The sequence below is a fragment of the Thamnophis elegans genome, chromosome 1 (assembly GCF_009769535.1).
Source record: "Thamnophis elegans isolate rThaEle1 chromosome 1, rThaEle1.pri, whole genome shotgun sequence".
Taxonomy (NCBI): Eukaryota; Metazoa; Chordata; class Lepidosauria; order Squamata; family Colubridae; genus Thamnophis; species Thamnophis elegans.
This window is the reverse complement of record NC_045541.1, coordinates 7,235,410-7,262,909: the sequence shown is the minus strand read 5'-3', so window position 1 is coordinate 7,262,909 and position 27,500 is coordinate 7,235,410. Positions and strand designations below refer to the sequence as shown.

General features: G+C 42.1%; 2 protein-coding genes across 2 annotated transcripts in view; one reads left to right on the top strand and one right to left on the bottom strand.

The window, feature by feature from the left end:
* The window catches only part of WDR12 (WD repeat domain 12), a 31,636-nt gene extending 31,129 nt beyond the window's left edge, over positions 1-507 (bottom strand). Inside the window, exon 1 of the mRNA XM_032226257.1 lies at positions 328-507. Within this exon, the coding sequence (XP_032082148.1) occupies positions 328-368 (41 nt within the window). The 5' untranslated portion in view covers positions 369-507. The remainder of the gene's footprint in view (positions 1-327) is intronic.
* A 9,918-nt stretch (positions 508-10,425) lies between these two features.
* On the top strand, positions 10,426-24,662 carry CNBD2 (cyclic nucleotide binding domain containing 2). Its single transcript, XM_032234730.1, is given in 9 exon segments — positions 10,426-10,453; positions 13,896-13,936; positions 17,321-17,398; positions 17,665-17,718; positions 20,588-20,751; positions 22,036-22,049; positions 22,052-22,195; positions 24,002-24,152; positions 24,635-24,662. Coding segments are annotated over 9 exon segments (702 nt in total).
* Positions 24,663-27,500: the final 2,838 nt, after the last annotated feature.

Below are 27,500 nucleotides of genomic sequence, written 5' to 3'. Positions count from 1 at the left end.
CCAAAAAAAAGCGCTGCATGGCCCTTCCAAAGCAAACTTGCCTAAGTTATCCAAGTGCCATAATGACTACTCATTAGGTTAGGAAACGATACGTTTGCAAAGTTCAGCACAGGATCTTGGAGATCGCTTTCCCAAATTGCTCGGGGTGGGCATGCCCCTCTGCCTCCGTCCGAGCTTTGATTCGGATTTCAAGCCGAATCAAGCTTTGTTTCGGCTTCGGGCAAAAAAAGAGCGAGGGAGGGTGATGGTCCCAACGCCAGGAGACCCCCTTGCAAAAGTTCCAGCTCCCGATTCTCCTTGGAGGAGGCTTCCCACGTTCCCACTTACTTCGCGTCGCTGGTGAAGAAGCGAGCCTGAAGCTGCGCCATAGCGAAGGAGATTCCGGCAGGCGAGGCTCCGCGGCGGTTCGCTCAACCCGCGAAGAGACGCCCGGCCTCTCCAAAGCCCAAGAATCCACGTGGCTGAGAGTCCCCTTGGCCCAGAGTCCGCAAGGCTGATGGATCGCTCCGGGAGTGATTAGTCAGGCCTGCTCTTAAAGGTCAAAGCCCAGCCTGGGAGTTTTTAATACTTCTTCTTTCCACGGGGATGGGGAGGAGAGCCCTGATTTGGGAAGCGTTTTCTCCCTCCCCCCACCACCCCCGGTGCTGTTTTTATTTTTACTTTTTCTCTTCTATAATCCGCGTGTTGCTTCCGCGTGGGAGCGGCTCACATTCTTGCCACCCTGAGCCTCCACTGCGTTTATTCTTTAAGATAGGGGGTCTCCAACCTTGGCCATTGGAAGACTTGTGGACTTCAATTCCCAGAATCCCTCAGCCAGCGTTGCAAAGCAAAGCTGGCCGAGGAATTCTGGGAGTTGAAGTCCACAAGTCTTCCAATGGCCAAGGTTGGAGACCCCTATCTTTTAAGAAACAGGAACAACGCTCTGACATTCTGCAGCGGGGTTTGCAGGCGTTTGCTAAAGCCCCTGCTCGTACAATTCCAGAGAGGGGGTGATTCTGTCAATGTCAAAGATATGTGTGTGTTGTGTGTGTGTGTGTGTTGTGTCTTGCATTTGTGCTGATAAATAAATAAAGGGGAGACTATGTAGATCTATTTCAAGCTATTTAGCTCTCATCAGCTAGCCATACCCTTACTGGGATTCGAACCTGTGCTGTATTGCATCTTAGGCAGATGTGTTAACCATTAAGCCACAGAGTTCGACTCTTATCAGCTGAGCCGGGTGATAGCTGGGGTGACTTCCTCCGATTTTTGGGCATACCGGGGGTTGTAAACTTTATATATATATATATATATATATATATATATATATATGTAGGGTAGGTAGGTAGGTAGGTAGGTAGGTAGGTAGGTAGGTAGGTAGGTAGGTAGGTAGGTAGGTATTGTGTAATATATATACATATACATACATACATACATACATACATACATACATATATACACACATACATTACATACATATATATACATATATATATACACACATACATATACGTACATATATATACACACACACACACACACACACACACACACACACACACACACATACACGCACTGATAAATACAGTGGCCCAATGGAGGGAAGGGAAACTGGGTCCTGAAGATCAAAGTCATTTCTTTTACTTATTTCAGTGTTTCTCAACCTTGGCAACTTGAAGATGTCTGGACTTCAACTCCCAGAATTCCCCAGCCAGCATTCGCCAAGTTGCCAAGGTTGAGAAACACTGACTTATTTCTTTTCTCTTTTTCTTATTTTTTTTTCCTCTTTGTCCTTCCCCCTTCCTCTTGCACTTTGTTCTCCGTCTTCGGAGTTAGTTTGTCTTTTATTTTATTTTTTTAATTTACCAGAGTTGCATGTTTTGTTTTTTGCAAACATTTGCCTTACTTGCCCCCCCCCCCCCTCAAACCTTCAAATTAGCATTTCTGTAGACTCGGTTTAAATTGAATAATGTGTGCACTTTGTTCTCCGTCTTCTGAATTTAGTTTGTCTTTTATTTTATTTTTTTAATTTACTAGAGTTGCATGTTTTGTTTTTGCAAACATTTGCCTTACTTGCCCCCCCCCCCCCTCAACCTACAAATTAGCATTTCTGTAGACTCGGTTAAATTGAATAATGTGTGCACTTTGTTCTCCGTCTTCGGAGTTTAGTTTGACTTTTATTTTATTTTTTTAATTTACTAGAGTAGCCGGATGAAATAAGAGCAGTCGAAATGGTGTTAAGAATTATTTGGGGATTTATTTATTTTTTTGCATGTGCATGTTTTGTTTTTGCAAACATTTGCCTTACTTGCCCCCCCCCCCAAAAAAAAAAAAAACCCTTCAAATTAGCATTTCTGTAGACTCGGTTAAGTTGAATAATGTGTGCACTTTGTTCTCCGTCTTCTGAGTTTAGTTTGTCTTTTATTTTATTTTTTTTAATTTACCAGAGTTGCATGTTTTGTTTTTGCAAACATTTGCCTTACTTGCCCCCCCCCCCCTCAAACCTTCAAATTAGCATTTCTGTAGACTCGGTTAAATTGAATAATGTGTGCACTTTGTTCTCCGTCTTCTGAATTTAGTTTGTCTTTATTTTATTTTTTTAATTTACCAGAGTTGCATGTTTTGTTTTGCAAACATTTGCCTTACTTGCCTCCCCCCCCCTCAAACCTTCAAATTAGCATTTCTGTAGACTCGGTTAAATTGAATAATGTGTGCACTTGTTCTCCGTCTTCTGAATTAGTTTGTCTTTTACCTTTTATTTTTTTTTAATTTACCAGCGTTGCATTTTGTTTTGCAAACATTTGCCTTACTTGCCCCCCCCCCCTCAAAACATTCAAATTAGCATTTCTGTAGACTCGGTTAAATTGAATAATGTGTGCACTTTGTTCTCCGTCTTCGGAGTTTAGTTTGTCTTTTATTTATTTTTTTTAATTTACCAGAGTTGCATGTTTTGTTTTTGCAAACATTGCCTTACTTGCCCCCCCCCCCCAAAAAAAAACCTTCAAATTAGCATTTCTGTAGACTCGGTTAAGTTGAATATTGTAATTCAGCCGTTCCAAAGCTACTATTTTTTCAAATGCCTGAGAATTAAGGAGAACTGAAATCCAACCCCTAACAGGCTTGATAAAGCTGCCTTCATTTTCTGATGAGATTTTCATTACTCCTTTTCATTATTTCATTAGCCGATTATCATTTGAACTCTGCAGGATTAGACATTTAAGAAAGCTCTTTCAGGGAGTACGGAAGCTCCCATCGGGAGGGTCACATTACATTTCTGCACGGTTTAGGCGTGTTCCCTCTTTCGTCAGAGCGAGTCACGTTGAAGTTGAAGCCACGCTAAAAGAATAGGAAATGAACGGAGAACCGCGTGCATTTAGGACGGAGCAAGATGAATGAGACCCGCAGCCGCCTTAGACTACAATTCCCATGATGCAACTCGCCACTATATCATACGTTCGAGCAGCGACTTCAGTGCCTGCCTTCCATGCTATTTTTATCCGAGACAAAAGCTGGGACTATTTACAATAATAAGTTATATATCGAATATAGAAATAAATTCCGGGCTGCGTTAGATAATTCCTTGGGTGGGCAGTGTAATGATGGGTATTGCTTTGATGTTATATCTCAAGTTCAATTGTTATGCCCAGTTCTTTATGCATGTTAGGAAACAGTTAACATTTCTAGCCATGTGAGCTGGGAGCAGGAAGTTGTTAAATGGATGCTGCTTAATAAAGAAAAGCCTCTGGTTCAAGCTCCTTGCTGTCTGCTTTTATACTGTGTTAAATCATCACATGGTACTGTTGCAGAAAATGACAACTTTTCCTTGGGTGGTTATAATAATTACTATAATATAATAATAACTACTAATAAGATCTTGTGGGATTTCCGTATACAAAACCGACAAAATACTGGCGCATAATACACCAGACATCACACTGGTTGAGAAAAATAAGGTCACAATCATAGACATCGCAATACCAGGTGATAGCAGGGTCGCCGAGAAGGAACATGAAAAAATCGCAAGATACCAGGACTTAAAAATCGAAATTCAACGACTATGGCACAAACCAGCAGTGGTAATTCCAGTGGTAATTGGCACACTGGGTGCTATTCCAAAAGCACTGGAATTACATTTAAAACAGTTACAAATTGACAAAATCACCATCAGTCAAATGCAAAAAGCCGCACTGCATGCATATACGAAAATACGTTACGACGTCCTAGGCCCCTGGGTGGGGCCCCGACTAGTAACCAATGCCAAATCCGGCGAAACAACTGGCCGCTGTGATACAATTGTATAATAACTACTATAATAACAATAATTACTACTGTAATAATAACAATGCAGTTGCCAATAGCTATACTAAAAAATAAACTATAGCACATACGACCCGCACTGGGGAAATAAAACCTATTCCGCCTGAGAGCGTTTATTTTTTTCTTTCTGAATACAACTTTTATCAGGAGGAAGCCTTAGAGCAGTGGTGTCCAACCTTGGCAACTTTAAGACTTGTGGACTTCAACTCCCACAAACAAAAAAACTTGTCTTTCACATGGGGATTATATTAAGGTATACTGTTATCAAATAGATAATCAGAATGTAAGGGAACTATGATTTATTGGGGGAAAAATAATACTGATCGTAATTGAACATATACTGTACAATGAAAGTGAGGTATTTAGTTATACCAGATGAAAAATCTGTGATGGCAAATGTTATTCGAGAATATGGATGTTAAAACACCTGTAACCAAACGACATGCTGTATATGATGATGTTTTTTTTTCCTTTTTGTGTTTTTTGTTTTTCTTTTGTTGCGTGTGTTTGTTGTTTGTTTAATAAAAATAAAAAAAAATAAAAAAAAGAAAAAGATGATATATCCTGGGGAAATATCTCTTCTTCCCCATTAGCACTGATCCATATCAATCAGGAAAAAAGGGGGAGAACCACAGCAAAAACAGTGGGAACCCACTCCCACTCCTCAGAGCTGATCAGCAAACTACCAGGTCAAAAGCTGCTGGGAGATCCACAGGTGCCAGGCTGGCCACCCCCATCCCAAGAACCTCCAAAGGTCATCCACAAGCTTGGCCTGAATCCTAACTGAAAAGAATCCAGATAAATAACCTCATCCAAGGTCTTCTAGAACAGTGTTTCTCAACCTTGGCAACTTGAAGATGTCTGGACTTCAACTCCCAGAATGCTGGCTGGGGAATTCTGGGAGTTGAAGTCCGGACATCTTCAAGTTGCCAAGGTTGAGAAACACTGTTCTAGAGCAGGGGTCTCCAACCTGGGCAACTTTAAGACCTGTGGACTTCAACTCCCAGAGTTCCTCAGCCAGCAAAACCAAGCTGGCTGAGAAACTCTGGGAGTTGAAGTCCCAGGTCTTAAAGTTGCCCAGGTTGGAGACCCCTGCCCTAAGAGCAAAGTCGAGTGTGATCTTTCTCCGATTGATCCAGCCACACATTGAAGGTTACATCTCTTCTGTAATAACGTTTATAAAATATAAAAGCATAGGGGTGTGTGTGTAACAAAGATCGGCTTTTTATTTCCTAACGCCTCTAAATCTCTGCTAACAGCCTAAAATTCACCGGACCGGAAAAGATGAAAACCCCCCCCAAAAAAAAGGCCTTCCGGGGACCTGACTACCACCGTCAATCCATTTCCGGGAAGTACGGTGGCCCGTTAGGTTGCCTTGAAAAGCGTTCGCACTGCTTCTGAGCTGTACGAGTTGGTTGCGTGAGCGCTAAGCTCCAAGACGCGGTTGGGTAGGCTCGCTTTGGATTTCCCCACCCCCCCTTTTCCACCACGTGACTCTCGCGTGCTGACTCAGGGCTGAGTCGCGCGCTCCGCCTACTGCCCGCCTCCTCCTCCCCCCCTGGGGTGGGCGGAGTCAGACCTCCCCATGACAGTGTTGAAAGCTCAGGGGTCTCCAAGCTTGGCAACTTAAGACATGTGGACTTCAACTCCCAGAATTCCTCAGCCAGCTCAGCCGGTGAAAAGCTGGCTGAGGAATTCTGGGAGTTGAAGTCCACAAGTCTTAAAGTTGCCAAGCTTGGAGACCCCCCCCGCCTTAGCTTCCAGCCTCCTTCCCCCTCGGGGGAGGTTCGTTCCCTGTGATTACTGTGTAAAGATGCCCCCGACTTCGGAATTTGCTTACTCAAAAGAGAACAGGCAGGAACACGAGAGAGAGAGAGAGAAGACTGTTAATAGGATTTGTTAAGTCATCCGGGGTGGGCGGACCACCCTATTAGCCTTCCATTCTTCTGTAACCAGCTATTGCAATGCAATGCAACCTCTAGTGTTGAATTACATTCCCAAGCCATTTGGTCCTATTCACCACTAAAACATCTTCCCAAGCAGTCTCCAGTGTCTTTTTCCCCACTTAATAGCAATAGCAGCTAGACTTATATACCGCTTCATAGGGCTTTCAGCCCTCTCTAAGCGGTTTTACAGAGTCAGCATATTGCCCCCACGGTCTGGGTCCTCTCTTCTTTATAACAGTTATAACTACAATTATAATAGCAATAGCAGTTTGACTTATATACCGCTTCATAGGGCTTTCAGCCCTCCCTAAGCGGTTTACAGAGTCAGCATATTGTCCCCAACAACAATCCGGGTCCTCATTTTACCCACCTCGGAAGGATGGAAGGCTGAGTCAACCCTGAGGCGGTGAGATTTGAACCGCTGAACTGCAGATAACAGTCAGCTGAAGTTACTGCACCCTAACCACTGCGCCATCTCGGCTCTTCTTGGAGCCGAACCCAGAAGGACATTTCTTCCAACAGTACGAAATCGGTTTCCTAAGAAAGTTTCCCTTTAAAGTTAGGGATGATTGGAGTGGGGTTCATTAAGATGCTTGCTCATGGCCCCCATTTCTAAATAAGTTCCTGCATCCTATTGCTCTTATTTCTAGCTTGGGAAAAAGTTAAAATATTATTTCACTATTCCAAATGTTGTATTTTACAGTTTAATGTTATGTTCCCCATAATTACAAATATTGCATGGATAACTTCATTCAATTAGCAGCATCAAGCTATCATTTTGTCTTATAAATCCAATAAGACCCTTACCTTAAGTATCATTTCTGTAGGATTGATTCCTAGTACTTGCTGTTTGATACTGTTTGATACTATTTGATACTCGCTGTCTTGCTACTTTGGAAATGTATATCTACAAACCGCAATTGGAGCATTGGATGCAAGATGACATCTGATAGTTTCATTTGTGGCTCAGAAATGTTGAAAAGGAACATTTTATGAGTTTAGGTTAACAAGAAGTCTATAAAGAGCAGCAATTCCTTATACTTAACAATTAACAGAACAATTTCACTAATAATGGTTTCCCAAATTTTAGTACTGCAGTTATGGGAGAAGCATGTCTAACCAAGCTGATTTTTTAGTTCCTTAAATGTGGAATTGGCAACGCTCAGTTCTTTGATGGAGTTATTTGAAGGCTCTCAAATAAATCTAACATTTATTTCAGTTATATACTTGGTTTAGAAGTCAACGGTGTATCTTTTGTTCAAATATAAATGTGAGTACATGTGATGCCATTATCTTTTTAGATGAGTCATAAAGATACGTTGACCGTTGCTGTTCCTTTTATTTGAAACTGTTAGAGGGGAAGAGTAAATACATATAGAATAACAAGTGTCCAAAGTCCACTTTTACAATAAACAGTCAATGTGCTTGGAATAGTGTTCCAAAAATGGGATTCTTACTCAGATCTCTATGAGTTAAATGAAAGTAGTTTAGGATAGGTTATACACAAATTAATACTGTGTTATGCAAAGACACTGCCTGAAATGCTTAACATTCTTGCTTGCTCTTAGTAGCTTTATTTAAATATTTAAAATGGTTTAGAATAAACCATTTTTAAGCTGAAAAGGTTTACATTTGATTTTGTTAATATGAAAAAGTCAACCATTGATACAAATGTGTTTAGTTTAGTTTAGTTTAGTTTATGTGTAGCTTATTTGTTATATGTACTGAATATTCATATTGAAATGCGAACCTCAGGTTCTTTTTCCATAAAATTGCATGTATCTAAAGAAAATACTTGAAATGGTAAAGCTAATATTCCAATTATGATACATTAGATATTGTGTTCAAATATAATCCTGATCACTGTTTTCAGCTAGTCCAGAATGCAGCCGCGCGAGCGATTGTGGGTGCACCTCGCTTCACCCACATAACACCTATCCTCTGCGAGCTGCACTGGCTACCTGTCGATCTCCGGATACGCTTCAAGGTGCTACTTGTCACCCATAAAGCCCTCCATGGTAGTGGATCTGGGTACTTGAGAGACCGCCTACTGCCAATTACCTCCACACGACCTATTAGATCTCATCGATTAGGCCTCCTCCGAGTTCCATCTGCTGGTCAATGCCGACTGGCAACCACGCGGAGGAGAGCCTTCTCGGTGGTAGCTCCGACCCTATGGAACGATCTCCCTGTGGAGATTGGTACCCTCACCACCCTCCAGACCTTCTGCACAGCCCTCAGAATCTGGCTATCCCGTCAGGCCTGGGGCTAAGATTGTAACCCGCCCGAATGGTATGAATGTTGTGTTTTAATTATGTATTGTCTTATATGTAAAAAGTCTGTTTTCCCCCCTTTCCTTCTGGATTGTGAGCCGCCCTGAGTCCCCCCAGGGAAAAGGGCGGCATATAAATAAACTTCCAAATCCAAATCCAAATCCAAATAGACCTTTCTTAGATCACCAATTTCCATTTTCATGGAATTTTCAATTTTTGAATTGATGTGTCAAAAATTGAATACTTGAACCTGTATCCACAACCAGTCTTTGTAGTTATCTGGCTGAGGGGGGTTCAAGCCTATGCAGCACGGTAGTGGGAACAGTGCATAACCTTGGTATATGCCACACTTGATGACCATTTACCATAAGTAAGCTGTTTTGAGTTGACTTCCAGCGTTGACTTCCATAGTCCCGTTGAGTTCTTGAAGAAATCCTTAGTGTCTTGTTGACTTTCACATGTGTGGCATTGTGTGTGTGTGTGTGTGTGTGTAGGTGTCAGAGGTGGTATTCAGTAGGTTCTGTCCAGTTCTGGAAATTTTGAGTCATTCAAAGAACCATTAAATGCCCTCATCTATTCTCTGCCTCCTGAGTCCCAGCTGATCGGGAGGAAATGGGGATTTTGGAGTAACCTTCCCCTGCCACGCTCACCAGCCATGCCCACAGAATTGGTAGTAAAAAATTTTGAATCCCACCATTGGTATGTATGTATGTATGTATGTATTGTATTGGTATGTATGTATGCATGCATGTATGTATGCACACACACACACTTCAACAAGAGAATAATTATGGAAATAATTATATATTATATTGAAATAGAGAAACACCCTACCAGACATCTGGAAACCAGCCCTAGTCAACAAATGAGCTCACCCACCACCCAGGCCATTACAACACGAAACAACAACGGACACACAGTCAACACCAATCAGCACCAATCTACCAATCATGATACAACCACACGACCAATCATTCCACTTACTGAAACAAAGCCAGCACTCCACACACACCCCACCAAGATTATAGAAAGATGAAACCTGGATTCACTCCAACCACACTTTAAGCCCAAAACCCAGCCTGAAGATGGCGAATGAGTTGCCAAGACAATCTCAATCTTACATGGGAAAGACCGAATACAACAAGACCAGCATGTGTGTGTGTGTGTGTGTGTGTGTGTGTATGTGTATATATGTGTGTGTGTATGTATATGTATGTATGTGTGTGTGTACATACGTATGTATGCATCTCTCTCTCTTTCTCTCTCTCTATATATATATCTATATCTATCTCTCTCTCTCTCTCTCTCTCTCTCTCTCTCTCTCTCTCTATATATATATATATATATATATATTATATATATATATATATATATATATATATATTATATATAAAGGTATGGCTAGCTGATGAGAGCTAAATAGCTTGAAATAGATCTATACTAGTCTCCCTTTATTTATTTATCAGCACAAATATAACTATATATATATACACACACACTCTCTCTCTATATATATATATACTATTACTATACTATTACTATACTATTACTATACTATACATATTCCAAGTAAGGAATGAAGCACCACAAAGAAGAATACTGATTAAACTCGAACTTTGGCATGAAATTTCTAAAGAAACTGCTATTTCTATTAAATGGAGGAGAAATGTTTAGGTGTATTGTAAGAAATTGAGATACAGCTGCTAAGTAGTTTTAAATACTGAGCTTCTTAAACTGTGATAGCAACAAGTTTTGAGTGTGGAAAGAGATAAGCAGTATAAACGCTGAGTGCTATTGTTATTTCCATGTACTCCATTCAGAGCAGTGAAAAGAATAGATTATTGTCTTCTTTCATTTAATTATAAAATTCCATCATTACTGAATTACTGATAATTTCTTACTGAACCAAAATGTTGCATGAAGTGGACTTCCAATCTGGTAAGATATTTACTGTAATTCTAAGCTGTTTTGAAAAAAAAAATGGAATGATGATTGTCTGGAGAATTCTGTTGGATGGTTCTGTTACAGTTGGTTCTGATCCTATCACAAATGCATCGGGTTAAGTCATCTTAGTTTCTGCAAGAAGGATGACCAGAGAAAATCCCTAAATATGCCTAGCTCACTATGGAGAAAACGCGTGCCTGTTACAAAACTCCTGCTGCTTCCTTGGCTTAGTGAGGCATTAGATAGAATAGAATAATTTATTATTATCTGGTAGAAGGGAAAGAGGAAATTTTGAGTTCGTACCTGCACATTGTATTTTTTTCCCCATATCCATTGTCATGGCTAATCCTCTTTTTCATCACTCCAGCTGGAAATCATTTGTTTGAGAGTTCAATTTCCTAAAAATCATCATTTATGTACCGAATATATTCCCTTTGTCTCATACAATCTTCTCAGGAAAGCTTGGAGTGAAATATAATGATCTCCTCCTCCTTCTCCTCTTCCTCCTCCTCTATCTTTCTGGCTAACTAATCATGTCTTTAACCAGGTATTTATCATTTCATTTATCATTTTATTAAGATTTATAGGCCGCCCTTCTCCCTGAGGGACTCAGGGCGGCTTACAATCACAGGGGGAAGGGGAGTGCAGTACCAAAAAACAAACAATAAGTGACCAAAAATAAAATAATAAAACACAACTTGCATTCCACAGTCAACACTCGGGCGGGTAAATTGGGAACCTATCCCCAGGCCTGCTGGGAGAGCAGATCTTAAGGGCTGCGCGGAAAGGTCTGGATGGTGGTGAGGGTACGAATCTCAACGGGAGATCGTTTCTTCTTGGCAAAAGGATGGCGTTTAGGGATACTAGCAAAGCTGATCTATAAGTGTATCTCTGCTTGTTTTTCATCTTTTCTAATGATAAACACAGGTTCTGTTCTGAAAACCGAACAGACTGTAGGTAATAGAATTAACTTTCCTCCTTTGAAGTTGGTGGCTTCAACTTCGTATGGGCTTTTGGTGATTGATCTTTCAGGCCACACAAAGTTCCTGGGATCTTACCAAAAAGGAAGCGACTAACGAGTTTCGAGTTTAGTTTCGGGTTTAATAAAATTTGTATGCCACCCACTCCCACAGGGACTCTGGGCGGCTCACAGCAAGACAAAGAAACATTTAAAATTTAAAAATAGAAAATACAATATTAAAATTCCACGTCATCCATTCCATCTAAGCGGGGGCTGGATATCAATCAACAGCCCCAGGCCTGCCGGAACAGCCAGGTCTTGACGGCTTTATGGAAAGCCGGAGGGTGGTAAGGGTCCAGATCTCTGCGGGTAGAGCGTTCCACAGGGCCCGGCGCAGCAACAGAGAAGGCCCTCCCCCCCGGGGAGCCGCCAGCTGGCACTTGTCCGGTTTGACGGCCCCGGGAGGGAGGCCCAACCTGTGCGATCTTGTTGGTCATTGGGAGGTATTGGCAGGAGGCGGTCTCTCAGGTAGCCAGGTCCTAACGAACCATGACTATTGCCTTGGTGTGAGAACTGTTCTGTAGATCATCTTCCCCACCGTTGGATCAAATTTACCCAATTCCACACCCTGTCACTTGATATTTTTCATTCAAATTTTTAAAATAGCATTGTTTAATGCCTGTTTGTAAAGGCAGGAGGACTTGAACCCTATCTGTTGAAAGCCCTCAAGTTCTTCATATCCTGGTCCTCTCTCCTTCTTTGGTGTAGGAAGTCAATAATTTTGCTGCCATCATCTATACTCCAGGGGGGATCTCACTAAGTATTCAAACCATTATCTCAGAGTATGTGAGAGAGATCTCCCCCCCCCCCCGTAGCTTCGTGTAAGCAATCCAGAAAGATATAGAGTGATAAAATGCAAATGATCTTCATATCAAAACATTAAACATTTGGTCAAAGGCTCCTCCAAAGAGATAGTTTGTATTTTGCTGTGTTTTTTGTAAACTTCAAAAAACAGTTTTGAACACAAGGACCCACTCTGATATAATTGAACCTGGGGAGTTCTCATCCCCCATAATCTTTCCATAATTGGGGAAGGACAATGTTTTTGTAATATTTAACTGAGAGATACAATTTCAAAATTATCCCTTGCCAACTCCATCCATTTCACCAGTGATCTGTATCTTGGCTATCTTAAAAAAAGCAAAGATTCCTAACATTTGAGTTTTATGATTATCTTCTGAAGGACGCTAAAGCAAAAACTGAGGTTCTAAAGAATCAATACAGGCCAAGTGCTTCGGCTACTTCAAAGCACCTGCCTATATTGCTTCTTACTTGATGGAATCCATGAAAGAAGTCAACCAATGACACTTCTCTGTCAAAAGCTCAAGAATATTTATGAAGAGGACATTTATGGGATATTTTTAAAAAAGACTACATTTCCATAGTGAATCCTGGGTTGTGTAATGACTACATTAATGACTTCTCTTAATGACTACTGCAAAAAAGATCATAAAATTGGGTTCATCGTGTGACTTTATGACCATCATGAGTTACAACTGTGATGGAAAAGTTCCATTAAAGTCATAACCCAAGATCCACCTGTACTGCTGGATTTTTTTCCCCCAATCATTCCGAGATATCCGGAAAGGAGCAATTAAGGAACTATGTGAGTGGCAAATGAAAGCAACACCCTCAATTGCATAGACTTCCACGCTTCGATTTCCCAGCGTGAATGAATGCTGCTAGGGATGATGAAAGCCCAATTCTTTACTATACTCTCTCTGTGTTAAAAAATAAAAAAATAAAATAAAAAGAAGAGCCGAGGTGGCGCAGTGGTTAGGGCGCAGTACTGCAGGCCACTTCAGCTGACTGTTATCTGCAGTTCAGCGGTTCTAATTTCACCGGCTCAAGGTTGACTCAGCCTTCCATCCTTCCGAGGTGGGTGAATGAGGACCTAGACTGTGGGGGCGATATGCTGACTCTGTAAACCGCGTAGAGAGGGCTGAAAGCCCTATGAAGCGGTATATAAGTCTAAACTGCTATTGCTATAAAACATTCTTCTCCAGTTCCAGTAGAGGGTGGAGTAAGAGTAACCTGACTTAGCCTGTGTACCTGACAGCTATTTCTCATGGGATGTCAATTGCAAGTCAGATCTTTATACAGTTAAAACTACATCCAACAATACTCATGTCTTTCCTTTGCTGGTCCTATGATAGTCCATTTCTTCTATTTAGAAGTGATCAATCTGATAAACAATGGAAAAAAAGAGTAAAAAAGGATATAGGCTATTGCAATACGTTTGGGGAAATCTTTCCTTTCTCTTGGTATATTTTTCCATTCATGGCTAGAGAAAAAAGATTGAAGGAATATTATCTCTGTGCACCCAGATGTTTCAGTGCAAATAAAATGGGAGAATTCAGTTGATGGAAAATATATTAAAGAAAAATAAAGTCTATAGCCATTTTCCTTTTGCAGGTTACAAGGATAAAAGAGTTCACCCCAAAAGGGGAATTAAGGTATGTTACTTCTCCTATGTACATATTTTCGAACAAGGAAAAGCATCAACATTAACATCATCGATAGCCAGTGATAATGAAAACAGATGCATTACTAACTGAAGGGAGAATAATAAAGATATATGTTTAGGCTAATTTGCATTCACACCTGCAATAATGCCTTTATTTGTTGACCTCCCATCGACACAGTGCCACTCTGCTGTTGATGCATGCGGCTCTGTTTGTGGATAGAAATGGTGACTGAGATGCAGTGGTGGGTTTCAAAAATTTTTGGAACCTATTCTGTGGGTGTGGCCTCCTTTGTGGAGTGGCTTGCCAGCCATGTGACCTGGGGAGTGGCTTGCCGGCCATGAGTTTTCTTTCTTTCTTTCTTTCTTTCTTTCTTTCTTTCTTTCTTTCTTTCTTCTTCTTTCTTCTTTCTTTCTCTCTCTCTCTCTCTCTCTCTCTCTCTTTCCTTTGTCTCTCTGTCCCTCTTTTCTTTTTTCTTTCATCTCACTCTTTTTCTTTCTTCTTATTTATTTCTTCCTCTTCTTCTCTTCTCTCTTTCTCTTTCTCTCTCTCTCTCTGTCTCTGTCTGTCTGTCTGTCTGTGTGCGTGGCAGTGGTGGGTTTCAAAAAATGTTTGGAACCTCTTCTGTAGGTGTGGCCTGCTTTGCGGGTCCACTGGTGGAACCTCTTCTAAGCGGTTCGGTAGATTTGACGAACCGGTTCTACCGAGTAGGTGCGAACTGGTAGGAACCACCTCTGCTTTCTGTGATCATAGTTATAGCCAGATCAGATTAGTACAATGTTTATATTCGGAAATAACATTTGAAAAATCTCTGGAAACTATAACTATAATCCTGAATGTGGGTACAAAAATGTTGGGAGGATACATTACCATCCTGTAAGAGTTACGATAGCTGCCAATTTGTTTTCAGCAACAAATCAGAGTATTGGTGATAAATTTTAAAACTCCAGACAAATTAGGTAAATAGTATTTCAGAAATTACCTCTCCCACATTGGCCTGTCTATTCCCCTGCCATCTGATAGAGAAGTCATTCTCTATGTCCCACCTCTAGAAGAGGCATATTTGATTGGAATGACAGAATGACCACATCTAACGACTCTATAAGGCGTTGGTAAGACCACACCTGGAACACTACATCCAGTTTTGCTCACCACAATATAAAAAGGATGTTGAGATTCTGGAAAGAGTGCAGAGACAAATGAAGAATGGCTGCAGAATTGGGTATGTCTAGTGTAGTGAAAAGAAGGACCAAGGTGACCTCATAGCAGTGTTCCAATATTTGAGCGATTACTACAAAGAAGAGGGGGTCAACCTATTTTCCAAAGTAGCTGTGGGTGCTCCATCACTAGAGAAGTTTACAAAAGAGATTGGACTCCATTTGTTTGAAATGGTATAGGCCAGGGTCTGCTGCTTGAGCAGGGGGTTGGTGTATAAGACCTTCAAGGTCCCTTTCAACTCTGTTATTCTGTTAAACTTTGAAACTTTCCACCTGGCAATAAATGGAGAAACCACCTTACTACCTCCCCCCCCCCCCCAACCAACAAGACCTTTTAAAAAAAAAGTATCAGCAGAAGCTACTATCTGCTTTGTAAATGTTTAAAGTATTTTTGTATTTTGTTTTCATAGATTTTATTTTGTATTTTTTTAAAAAAATATATTTAACATTTTAAATGTTGCACTGAATTTTAAGGTAATCAACTACTTTCAGCGAAATGAGTGCATTAGAATGGTAAGGTATAAATCTATGCAGATATGAACAAATGTTCTGCCATGTTTTGTTTTGTTTTCCAAATGAATATTTTTTAGACATTTTTGGAATGACTTCATAATCAGGGATGTTCTTTAATCCTGTTTCCCGCCCTTTCTCTAACACCTTCCCAAACAGTTCTGAGGGGGTACGTTTAATTTTTTTTCACAGCAGATTTCTAGAATGTGAAAAATACTGGGACACCTGAGATCAGCTCTTTGTCTTGTCTTGGGACCTTGTGTACGTGCATGCCAGGGGTGGGTTTCAACCGGTTCGCGGCGGTCCCTGCGAACCGGTTGGTTGCCGAACCCGGAAGTAAGTAACTTCCGGGAACAGCGAAGGGCGCGCCCGCCCGTGGTCCTTACCCGTTTTGACGAGTTCTGCGCTTCCATGCATGTGCAGGACGCATACAGCGCCTGCGCGATCGTCCAGGAGCAGCTGGAGCATCACGTAGACGCTAGTACGCATGCGTGCACCACGCGCGTGCACGAGTACGCCGCCGGCCCTGTTCCAACCGAACCGGTTGGAACGGGGCGAGAAACACAACCCTGGTGCATGCTTAGAGTAGAAGGAACATTTTCTAACATATAAACAGATTTGGGCGATCTATTTGCAATGTTACAGGTAGTCCTCGACTTACAAAGTTCACTTGATGACCTTTTGAAGTTATAACAGCATTGAAAAAAGTGACTTATGACATTTCCCACATTTATGACTGCTGCAGCAATCCCCATGGTCATGCGGTATACATTCGGATGTTTGACAACTGACTCACATTTACGACAGTTGCGACTTCCTGACGAGCAAAATCAACGGAGAAACCAGATTCACTTAAAGTGCCATGTTACTAATTCAACAACTGCAGCGATTCACTTAACAAATGTGGCAAGAAAGTTGTAAAGTGGAATTTCGCGGTTCACCCACAAAAGGGCGAACGACAAAAGCGCGCCTGACTAAACCGCGGTGACAAAACCATGAGTTCTAAAGCGCGCCGAATGAGCGCTGAAGCGCGCCAACAACAGTGCCTACAGAAGCGCGCTGTAACCCTAACCCTAAACCTAACCCTAAACCTAACCCTAACCCTAAACCTAAACCTAACCCTTACCTTAAATTAAATCGCGCTGTTGTCGGCGCGCTGTTGTCGGCGCGCTGTTGTCGGTGCGTTGATGACATCGCGGTTTCGCGATTTTGTCGGCGCGGTTTTGTCGTTCGCCCTTTTGTTGGGTCACGGAATTTCGCAACTTTCTCACTTAGCAACCGAGATTTTTTTGACTCAATCGTGGTTGTAGGTTGAGGACTACCTGTATTGTTTGTTCTAAGGATTTTCTCCGTAGCCGTAAGAAGTGATGAGGAGAGGGAAGAGACAGGTAAAATGATCACCAGCTTTTTAGAAAGTGGAGCCATTGTACTAAAGGAAAAACTCCTTCACCCAGTATTCTGTTTTAGCTGCCTTTGTAAATCCCGCTACCGGATATTTTTTTCTTCTCCCCGAGGAGCAAACATGTATTAAAGAGGGCAGTGGGATAGCATGCCTAAAGTACTCTGTTGCAGGATTTGTGGTGATACAGCTGACAAATGTTTAATATGTGGCCAATTTATTGCCTTTTTCCCAACCCCACCCCCAAAGAATTTCCGCAGGCTCATTGTGAACATTATTCTGATGATAAAAGCGTGCCGAGGATTCCGCAGCGCATTGAAAGGATTTGCAGGTTTGACCTGGTAGAGAAGGACTGTCGCCGGCAGATTGAAGGTGTAAGGGGTTCCACAAAGATAACTGAAGATCTTTCACTTATTATTGATTTTTTTTATTATTGCTTTTTAAAATTAACTTCCATTGGCATTCTATAATATAATCACAAACCATAAAGATAAAATATTATTTGTTCAAAACATGAAAGTGTGGAATACTTTTAAGCCTTTTCTTTCCAGAATTCTATGTAAATTAATTGCCATCCAATGTCTGCTTTTTAGGACATCAAAAGCACCAATACTGTGTTTGATCGACATGAATTCAGCGTTTCAAAGGTACGGACAAGTCATATATATGTATTTTGGATTTGTTTCGCATCTGCAGCAGAGGTGGGTTCCCACCAGTTCGGTAGAACCGGTTCGTCAAATCTACCGAACCGATTAGAAGAGGTTCCACCAGTGGACCCGGAAAGCAAGCCACACCTACAGAAGAGGTTCCAAAATTTTTGAAACCCACCACTGACACACACACAGATAGACTCACATAGAGAGAGAAAGAGAAAAAAGGAATAAAGAAAGAAAGAAAGAAAGAAAGAAAAAGAGAGAGAGATGAAAGAAAAAATGGAAAAAGGGACAGAGAGACAAAAGGAAGGAAGAGAGAGAAGAGAGAAGAGAAAACACATGGCCAGCAAGCCACTCCCACCAGGTCACATGGCCGGCAAGCCACTCCCACAAAGGAGGCCACACCCACAGAGTAAGTTCAAAAAATTTTTGAAACCCACCACTGATCTGCAGTGACAGACAATTAGAGGACAAGGGTAGGAATATAGCAGTATGGAAACTGAACAAATATCACTTCAGAAGATTAAAAACAAGAACAATTCAAAATGTTTTGACCCAAAGTTTTAGTTGAGTTAATTGGTTTTGAGTTCAAGGTGAAATACACTGTCAACTTCCTGCATGTCAGTTACTGTTATTTAGTCCTGCTTACAGAATCACAGTAGCAAAAACTTTTGTGTTGTCTGCTGCAGTGGATTTTGTATTTAAGCTTGATTAGAGGTGAGTGTCAGCGTTCCAAGTATCATGTAGAATTAAATCAGAGTCCAAAGCAAAACAATCCTTAAAGTTCCAATTTAATACATCAGACATGTTAGCACATCTGTGTAATCCCAATTCTGGAAATTACATCAGAATCCCACCCAGTTAAAAGTTCACGATCTTGTCCCCACACCCACAATCCATCACGTGGTCCAATCTTCTTCTTCCACTGGCGTCACCACCCAGCTGCTTCCAATCAGGTGTAAAAGTGCAGAGACAAAAGATGACCTTGGTCTTCTAGAAAAGAATGACAACAATACATTCCACAATCCTACTCCTGTCTATTCCCCCTCCCATCAACTATACTAATGAAACAGCATAATGAAATAAGAGAAAGTGTGGCAGGCCAAAATTCTAAAAGGAATATAATTGTAGGCCTGACAGTGAGTGTGAGATGCTTGAGGGTGGAAAGTGTGCAAAAGAGTTAGTGGAATATACTGAAGTAGATGCACTTCTGTATAATTGAGCAAGGGACTAAAGGTTGTCTTCCCCAATCCTTGGATTGATTGGTATTATCTCTGCCACAACCCTTAATGACCATGTGGGCTGAGGAATGCTGGAATTATAGTCTAATAGCTGTATAGCAAAAGACCAGGAGGAAATGTTCACATAATTGCTGAACTGAAATCCAATTCACAGTCATCTGAGTCATTCCTGCATACTTTGTTAAAATTTAAACACAAACGATAAGCGTATAGCTGAAGCATGGGATTACCTGAGGGGCTCTTATTTCCAAGAGCATCTGCAGGTGGGGGAGGACATCAAAATGGCCTCTGTGACTCCATATCAAGGACCCACCAGTGGTGGGTTTCAAAAATTATTCGAACCTACTCTGTGGGTGTGGCCTCCTTTGTGGAGTGGCTTGCCGCCCATGTGACCGGATGGGAGTGGCTTGCCGCCCATGTGACCGGATATGAAGATGCCGACGACACTTGTCAGAACCACCTTAAATTACCTCACGCACAGCACTGGCATGCATAAGAATAGGATGTAAACGTGTTTTTAAAAGGCATCTTTGGTTTGCGTTAAAACAACTTCAACACACGCAATGTTCTGATTGCACCACAAACGCAGTAGTCATCCTTACCTTTCACAGAGGCACTGAGTTTTATAAATAGGAGCATGATAGTGTAGAATAATCATATCCAAGGACCAGTGGTGGGTTTCAAAAAAATGTTGGAACCTCTTCTGTAGGTGTGGCCTGCTTTCCGGGTCCACTGGTGGAACCTCTTCTAAACGGTTCGGTAGATTTGACGAATCGGTTCTACCGAATAGGTGTGAACTGGTAGGAACCCACCTCCGGACCCACCCCTTTTAAAGATGAATACAGACCCTAATCCACTTTAATGTCTCCTCTCTCCTGCTGATGCGCCGCTCATTACTTCCACAGCCGGCTTCCTTCTCAGTTGCAAGAAGCCCAACATTACACAAGCTTTTCCCTGAAAGCAATAACTCCCCCTACCATTACTTTAATTACTTCAACTTAATTGCATTAACTTAGGATTGTTACACAGGCTTCTTAACTGACTGTAGGATGGGAAGGGCTCGGTGGACTGGGAAAGCTGTAGAAATTCCGAGGCCAAAGTTTGTTCAGTGTCCATCATTACAATGGAACTTTTATGAAGCCGAGGTGGCGCAGTGGTTAGGGTGCAGTACTGCAGGCCACTTCAGCTGACTGTTATCTGCAGTTCAGCGGTTCAAATCTCACCAGCTCAAGGTTGACTCAGCCTTCCATCCTTCCAAGGTGGGTAAATGAGGACCTGGATTGTTGGGGGCAATATGCTGACTCTGTAAACCGCTTAGAGAGGGCTGAAAGCCCTATGAAGAGGTATATAAGTCTAACTGCTATTGCTATTGCTATTGCTATTATTGCTATTTTGTGAAGATGGAAATCAAACAATTCTCCATGGAACTGAGAAGTAACCTCAAGGATAAGATACTGATCAAACTAGCAAACAACAATAGAACTTTGAAGTTCCATCTTTTAGAGGAGGCAAAAGAAAAAGAGAGAGCAAGAGAGGACTAGTGTTTCGAGAGAATGACATTGCCATCTTTACTGCTGCCCCTGTGAATATTTATTTTAAAATGTATCTGATATTGCCTTCAGGAACATTTCCCTTTTAGAGCAATCCAAATAACTAAGAAGCCGCCATCATGGAGGACTGAATCGGAAATAAAGCACTTGCGCAACCGTTTACAGCTTTTGGAAAGTTTCGGCCAATACAGCCCAACGCTGCAGTATCTGTTGGCCAAAGTGATTCGCTTTGAACGGTAATCGGGAAGGGAAGGTGGGTTGGGGAAGATAATAATGGCTTTGGAGCAATCCAAACCGCATCTGTAAGCTTTAAAATTCTCCAAGTATCAAAATTACAGGTACCGGTAATGTTCCATCAAGTTTATCCAACATATTTTATTGTAATTGGAATAGCCTACGTTATCCTCCCTACTTTGCATTTTTCTGCTGTTGATATCACAGAAGACCTTTTATCAAATCCTAGACCCACAGTTTCTATGGAAAATCTTTGCAAGGTCTCAGTCTGCCTTCTAGAACTGTTGTCCTGTATTCTCCTGACTCTCATTCACTCTGGAAAGCTATATATACTTATATACTATATAAGAAATAGCAAACAAAAGAAAGGTAAAAGGCAGAAGAATATAACCTATGCATTATTTCAGTGTCCCACTGAAAATTACTGTGTTTTCCCGAAAATAAGACAGGGTCTTATTTTCTTTTGTCCCCCGAAATAAGCGCTTGGCCTTATTTTCAGGGAGGTCTTTATTTTTGAGGTGCAGGAGGCGGTGAGCGTGGTCACCTCATGGTTGCTGCTGTGTTGCAATATTTTTGGGGAGGGCTTATTTTAGTGCATGCACACAAAAGCCCGATTGGGCTTATTATCTGGGGAGGTCTTATTTTCAGGGAAACAGGGTACATGATCCCACACTGAGTCTATGAAAAACCAGGTGTCTGGTAGTATCTGCTGGCAGATGATGGCATATCTCACATCAGAGGAAGAGTTTGTGAAGGTACACCTTAACCTGTGTGTGAATGTTTGAGGGCTGTCACTGCACAGCTGGTGTAATGTAATATCTACAGCAGGGTGGGTTTCAACCAGTTCGCGGCGGTCCCTGCGAACCGGTTGGTCGCCGAACCCGGAAGTAAGTAACTTCTGGGAACGGCTAAGGGCGCACCCGCCCGCCCACTTCTTACCCGGTGCACGAGGACGCCACCGGCCCCGTTCCAACCGAACCGGTTGGAACGGGGCGAGAAACCGACCCCTGATCTACAGTGTCATTGAGTCTATAAAGAAACCTTGAGGCAAAGAAAAACAGCTTTGTTGGCTTAGAATCCTTAAACTGTACTGTTAATCCACCCAGAGTTCCTTCTTTTATGAGGTGGGCAGCTACTACGTATACATTTGAAAAATAATAAATAAATCCACACTTGAAAGGGCATCAAGTTGAGGAAGGCTAGCAAACTCTTAGTAGCATTTTAAGTCTCCTTGTTCGGGTTCATTTTTGCCAGCTTGTGATGTCACCTGATGATCTGCTTTCCAGATTCGGCCGCAGAAGATGGTCATAAAAAAGGGGCATGAAGCAACTGCCTTTTACTTCATTTATTGTGGTACAGTCGCTATCACGGATGACGACGACGGTAGTAGTGCCTTTGTGGAAACAGCTCCAACTACGATTCATAGGGGTGCTTCTTTTGGTGTGAGTGTGTTCTGCGGTTCTCAACTTTTCAGTATTAGGAAAGAAAATTGTTCTCTCCATCAGGGCCGGATTTAGATGAAAAGAGGCCCTAGGCTATTCCACTTATGAGGCCCTTTCACCTCCATTTTTAAGTTTGTAAATTGCATGAGAGACAATAAAATACATCATTACTGTGATATATATCAATATATATCAATATATAGCTGGCCTCCCGACGGAGGGCGGTCTGCTCTGCGGCAAAGGCAGCGAGGCCAGCCGCCTCCCCCTCGCCCTCACCTGCCTGGCCGCTGGTGGGCTCCGCGTCGACGGGGTGGTTACTGGGAGCGGCCGTGCCTCTCGCCCGATCGCCGGTGCCGGGAACGTGGGCGGGCTCCCCAACTGCCACGGCGCTGGAACGATCTTAACCAATACATTTTAATGTTTGTTTATAGTCATATGCGTAGAATTTCTCCTTATTTTCGGTTCAGTGTTTAGTGTTCACTTTTTTTAGAATAGTGTAATTTTAATTTTGCTAACAATTTGAATGTAGGCCCTCTTGATCTTGAGGCCCTAGGCTGAAGCCTAGTTAGCCTATAGGAAAATCCGGCCCTGCTCTCCATAATAGAAACACCTGCACATACTTTTTCCTCACAAAGAAAATACTTATATACGTTTACAAACTTCAATACATTTATGCCTCTAAACATTCTCAATATGTAAGAATTATGCTACTGCTTTTCCAATTGAAGATGTTGCTCTTCCCAAACATTGGAAAATTTCAGCTTCAGAATCCAGCAGGTAGCATTGTCAAGTCAGATAACTTTCAGGGAAATTGATAGTCAGAAAACCATGTTGATGAATCACAAAGATAGGACAATGTAAAATGTCCAGGGGCCATAAAATCCTTACTACAAAAATGAACTTTGTATAAATTTCAAAATCAAGGTGGCATACTGTGAAGCCAGTGGTGGGATTCAAAAATTGTTCGAACCTACTCTGTGGGTTGGCCTCCTTTGTGGGAGTGGCTTGCCGCCCATGTGACCAGATGGGAGTGGCTTGCCACCCATGTGACCGGATGGGAGTGGCTTGCCGCCCATGTGACCGGATGGGAGTGGCTTGCCGCCCATGTGACCGGATATGAAGATGCCGACGACACTTGTCAGAACCACCTTAAATTACCTCACACACAGCACTGGCATGCATAAGAATAGGATGTAACTTGTTTTTTAAAAGGCATCTTTGGTTTGCGTTAAAAACTTCAACACACGCAATGTTCTGATTGCACCACAAACGCAGTAGTCATCCTTACCTTTCACAGAGGCACTGAGTTTTATAAATAGGAGCATGATAGTGTAGAATAATCATATCCAAGGACCAGTGGTGGGTTTCAAAAATTCTGGGACCTCTTCTGTAGGTGTGGCCTGCTTTCCGGGTCCACTGGTGGAACCTCTTCTAACGGTTCGGTAGATTTGACGAACCGGTTCTACCGAATAGGTGTGAACTGGTAGGACCCACCTCTGTGTGAAGCCAACTCCATCATCCTGGATCATCTGTATTTCCTGTAGAATTCCAGATAGACTCAGAGGCATTACAGGGTAAAAATGATGGTGGCTTCAGGAAGGCTTCTATTGATAGATTTACTCTGATGTCTAGGCAATAGAAAAGCAAAGCTGGGAAGAGTTTCAGTTTAGGAAATATGAAGGGGGAGTGGGCCAGTGAGGAGAAGAGAACAGAGAAATTAAATAAAAGGAAAAAGACCAGGTGTATAATGGAAAAGATGAAGAATCAACCATGACAATATTCACTCTCGTTATCTCTTGCTTATTAACAGGAAATTGCCCTTTTGCAAAAACAAAAAGAATTGCCACTGTTGTCTGTATGGAGGAAACGGAATTGATGGTGGTAGATAAAAAGGATTTTTTTGCCTATAAACTGGATAAGGAACTTCAACGGGAATTCAAAGTTCGCTATGATTATTTGAGGTATTATATATTATATTGTTCTTGTCCATTGTTTCCATTGGTTTGGATTCGTTTCAACTAATCAACCTTTTATAGAAAGAAGTTCATAGATAAGGAGTATTTTTTTTCAATAAAGACACCAAGCATTTCAACCTCTCAGCAGCTTTCGGTACCATTGACCATGGTATTGTTCTCAAATGGTTTCAGAGACTCGGGGTGGGGGCACAGTATTGCTTTGCTTTACCTTACCTCTACCTCCTCTGAGGTGGCGCAGTGGTTAGGGTGCAGAACTGCAGGCCACTTCAGCTGACTGTTATCTGCAGTTCAGCGGTTCTAATCTCACCGGCTCAAGGTTGACTCAGCCTTCCATCCTTCCGAGGTGGGTGAAATGAGGACCAGACTGTGGGGGCGATATGCTGTAAACCGCTTAGAGAGGGCTGAAAGCCCTATGAAGCGGTATATAAGTCTAACTGCTATTGCTATTGCTTTGAGCCTGTTTCCAGCGGTGTTGATCAGGAGCGAGAGGTCTGACCCTCAGCCTCTGCTTTGTAGGATCCCTCAAGAGTTAGTGCTTTTTTGGTTCCCATTTAACATTTATGAAACTGCTGGATGAGATCACTTGTCATTGTAGGGTTAGATACAGAGGTGGGTTCCTACCAGTTCGTACCTATTCGGTAGAACCGGTTCGTCAAATCTACTGAACCGATTAGAAGAGGTTCCCCAGTGGACCCAGAAAGCAGGCCACACCTACAGAAGAGGTTCCAAAAAATTTTGAAACCCACCACTGACACACACACACCACACACACACAACACGCACGCACGCACGCACATACACACACAGACTGACACAGAGAGAGAGAGAAAGAGAAAGAAAGGAAGAAATAAATATAAATAAAAAAGAAAGAAAAGAGTGAGGAGAGATGAAGAAAAAAAAGGAAGAGAGAGGGACAGAGAGAACACATGGCCAGCAAGCCGCTCCCACAAAGGAGGCCACACCCACAGAGTAGGTTCCAAAATTCGGTAGATTGACGAACTGGTTCTAGCGAATAGGTGCGAACTGCTAGAACCCCCTCTGAGGATGGCAGAGTATATTGCAGATCCCAACTATCAAAGAACTACATCTGGTGGATACCTAGAGAAAGGGCCTTCTCTGTGGTGGTTCCCTCCCTTTGGAAGATCCTTCCTCTAGAGATAATATCGGCCCCTACCTTGTTGCTTTTTCACAAGGCTTTGAAGCCATGGTTTTGCCAGCAGGCTTGGTGATCCATTTGGAGCCAATCAAGTGGCTTTTCGTTTTGTTGATGTCCCATGGGGTGAGGTGGGAATATAGACTGTGGACTTTTAACTCTGGATTTTTCATGTTGTATACCTGCCAGAGCAGTGGTGGGCTTCAAAAATTTTTCGAACCTACTCTGTGGGTGTGGCCTCCTTTGTGGGAGTGGCTTGCCAGCCATGTGACCTGGTGGGAGTGGCTTGCCGCCCATGTGTTTTCTTTCTCTCTCTCTCACTTTTTCTTTCTTTCTTTTTTATTTCTTCCTTTCTTTCTCTTTCTCTCTCTGTGTGAGTCTGTGTGTATGTGTGTGTGTGTGTGTGTGTGTGAGTGGTGGGTTTCAAAAATTTTTGGAACCTCTTCTGTAGGTGGGCCTGCTTTCCGGGTCCACTAGTGGAACCTCTTCTAACCGGTTCGGTAGTTTTGACGAACCGGTTCTACCGAATAGGTCGAACTGGCAGGAACCCACCTCTGTGCCAGAGTCACGGTTGTGTGAGTTGGAAGCCTAAATAAACCTTTGTAAGAAATAGATAAAATAACTTGCCTGCCTGCCTGACATCATTATACTGTTAAAGTCCAAACTGAAAGGAAGGTTCCTAGTTTCACTTCTGCCTTAGGCATGGAAGCCAGCTGGATGATTTGGGCCAATTACTCTCTCTCAGGCTGGGAACACAGAAACATCCATCTACCAAATTTCGTTGGACCAATGTGGTAAATTAGGACCAATTGACTATGACCATGACCTTCAATGAATAGGGCTTCATCCAGCTGAGGATTCAGCTTCATCCAGCTGAGGATAAATAAATTAGGGATGATTTGGGCTCATATTTACAAAAATAACTTAGCTACTTTTGCCCTGCAGCAGAAACTACAGTTAGGGTTTTTTATCATTATTTCCCCCATTTACAGAGAGTTAACATGCAGCTCTTTCTGACCCATCCTTTTACAATCTTTCCCTTTAATCCTTCCACCTTTATTTTATTGTTTCATTTGACTCATTTCATTTATTGGTGGCTGGGAAAAGAATCAGGTTGTTAAGCATTCACTGTTTTTTTTTAAAATTAATAAAGCAGCATTGCAGAGTTTGTCCATATTGTTGAGCTCTGTTTTTTTTTTTGCTCGGGATTGTAATAAAGAGAGAATCAAAAAATGCCAATGTTGCTGTCAGAACCTCTCCATTAGATAATTAGGAAAGAAGACCACGAGACTCCATGTGTAGAAATCAAGTGTACTTTTACTAATTATAATGATTAAAGGCATAGCGAAGCGAAGTCTGATTATTAAGCGAAGGTGATTGATATATAGAATAGCCCATTTCCCACCCCTTGGCATCACAGTTACAGTCCAATCATAATTCTCTCAAGTGTCAGGTGAGATAACTTCAAAAGGCATCACTAAGATGGAATGTCGGTGCCGTTAGTCCTGGCGGGAATCTCCTACGCACGCGTAGTCCGACAGGCAACTGAACTCCAGAACCTTCCTCCAGCACAATGAGTAACCCCTCCCAAATACCATGCCCTCCCTCCCCGTTTCATGGCAGTCGAAGCAACAGCAAAGCAGAGGCTGACAGTTGCTGCCTGAAAAGGAAATCCAAATGGTGCCACTCTCCTATCTAGAACAAGCAGGGACGTGCAGTCACTAGGGGCAGGGGAGGCGTGGCCTCGCAGTCATGAGGAAAAGGAAAGAATTTTAAAGAATTTTTTAAAAAAATAATTAAAGCCAGGGTAGTTGCTACCAGATTCTAAGTCACAGTGACTTGGAACAGTGCTTAGTGTTAACTATAGGAGGAGGCCAGAGAACTAGGGGCCTCTTTTGCATAAGGAATTTTTCGCCTTTTAAGAGTTAACCAAGGGTTAAAAAGCAAAGAATCCTTATGCAAATGAGGCACGTGTTCTCTCGCCTCCTGTAGAGGGCATTTTTAGAGGCTTTTTTAGAGTTCTCTGGGAGCAACTAGCTCAGTCTGACTCAGAGCTCTGGCCTTTCATGAGGGCAGAGTTGAAATCCTTCGAACAAGCAAATAATACTTTTGCAGTAGCAGACATCCATTTCTGCCTTTATAATATCTTCCTCATAATAAAGAGAATTTGATAACTAGAA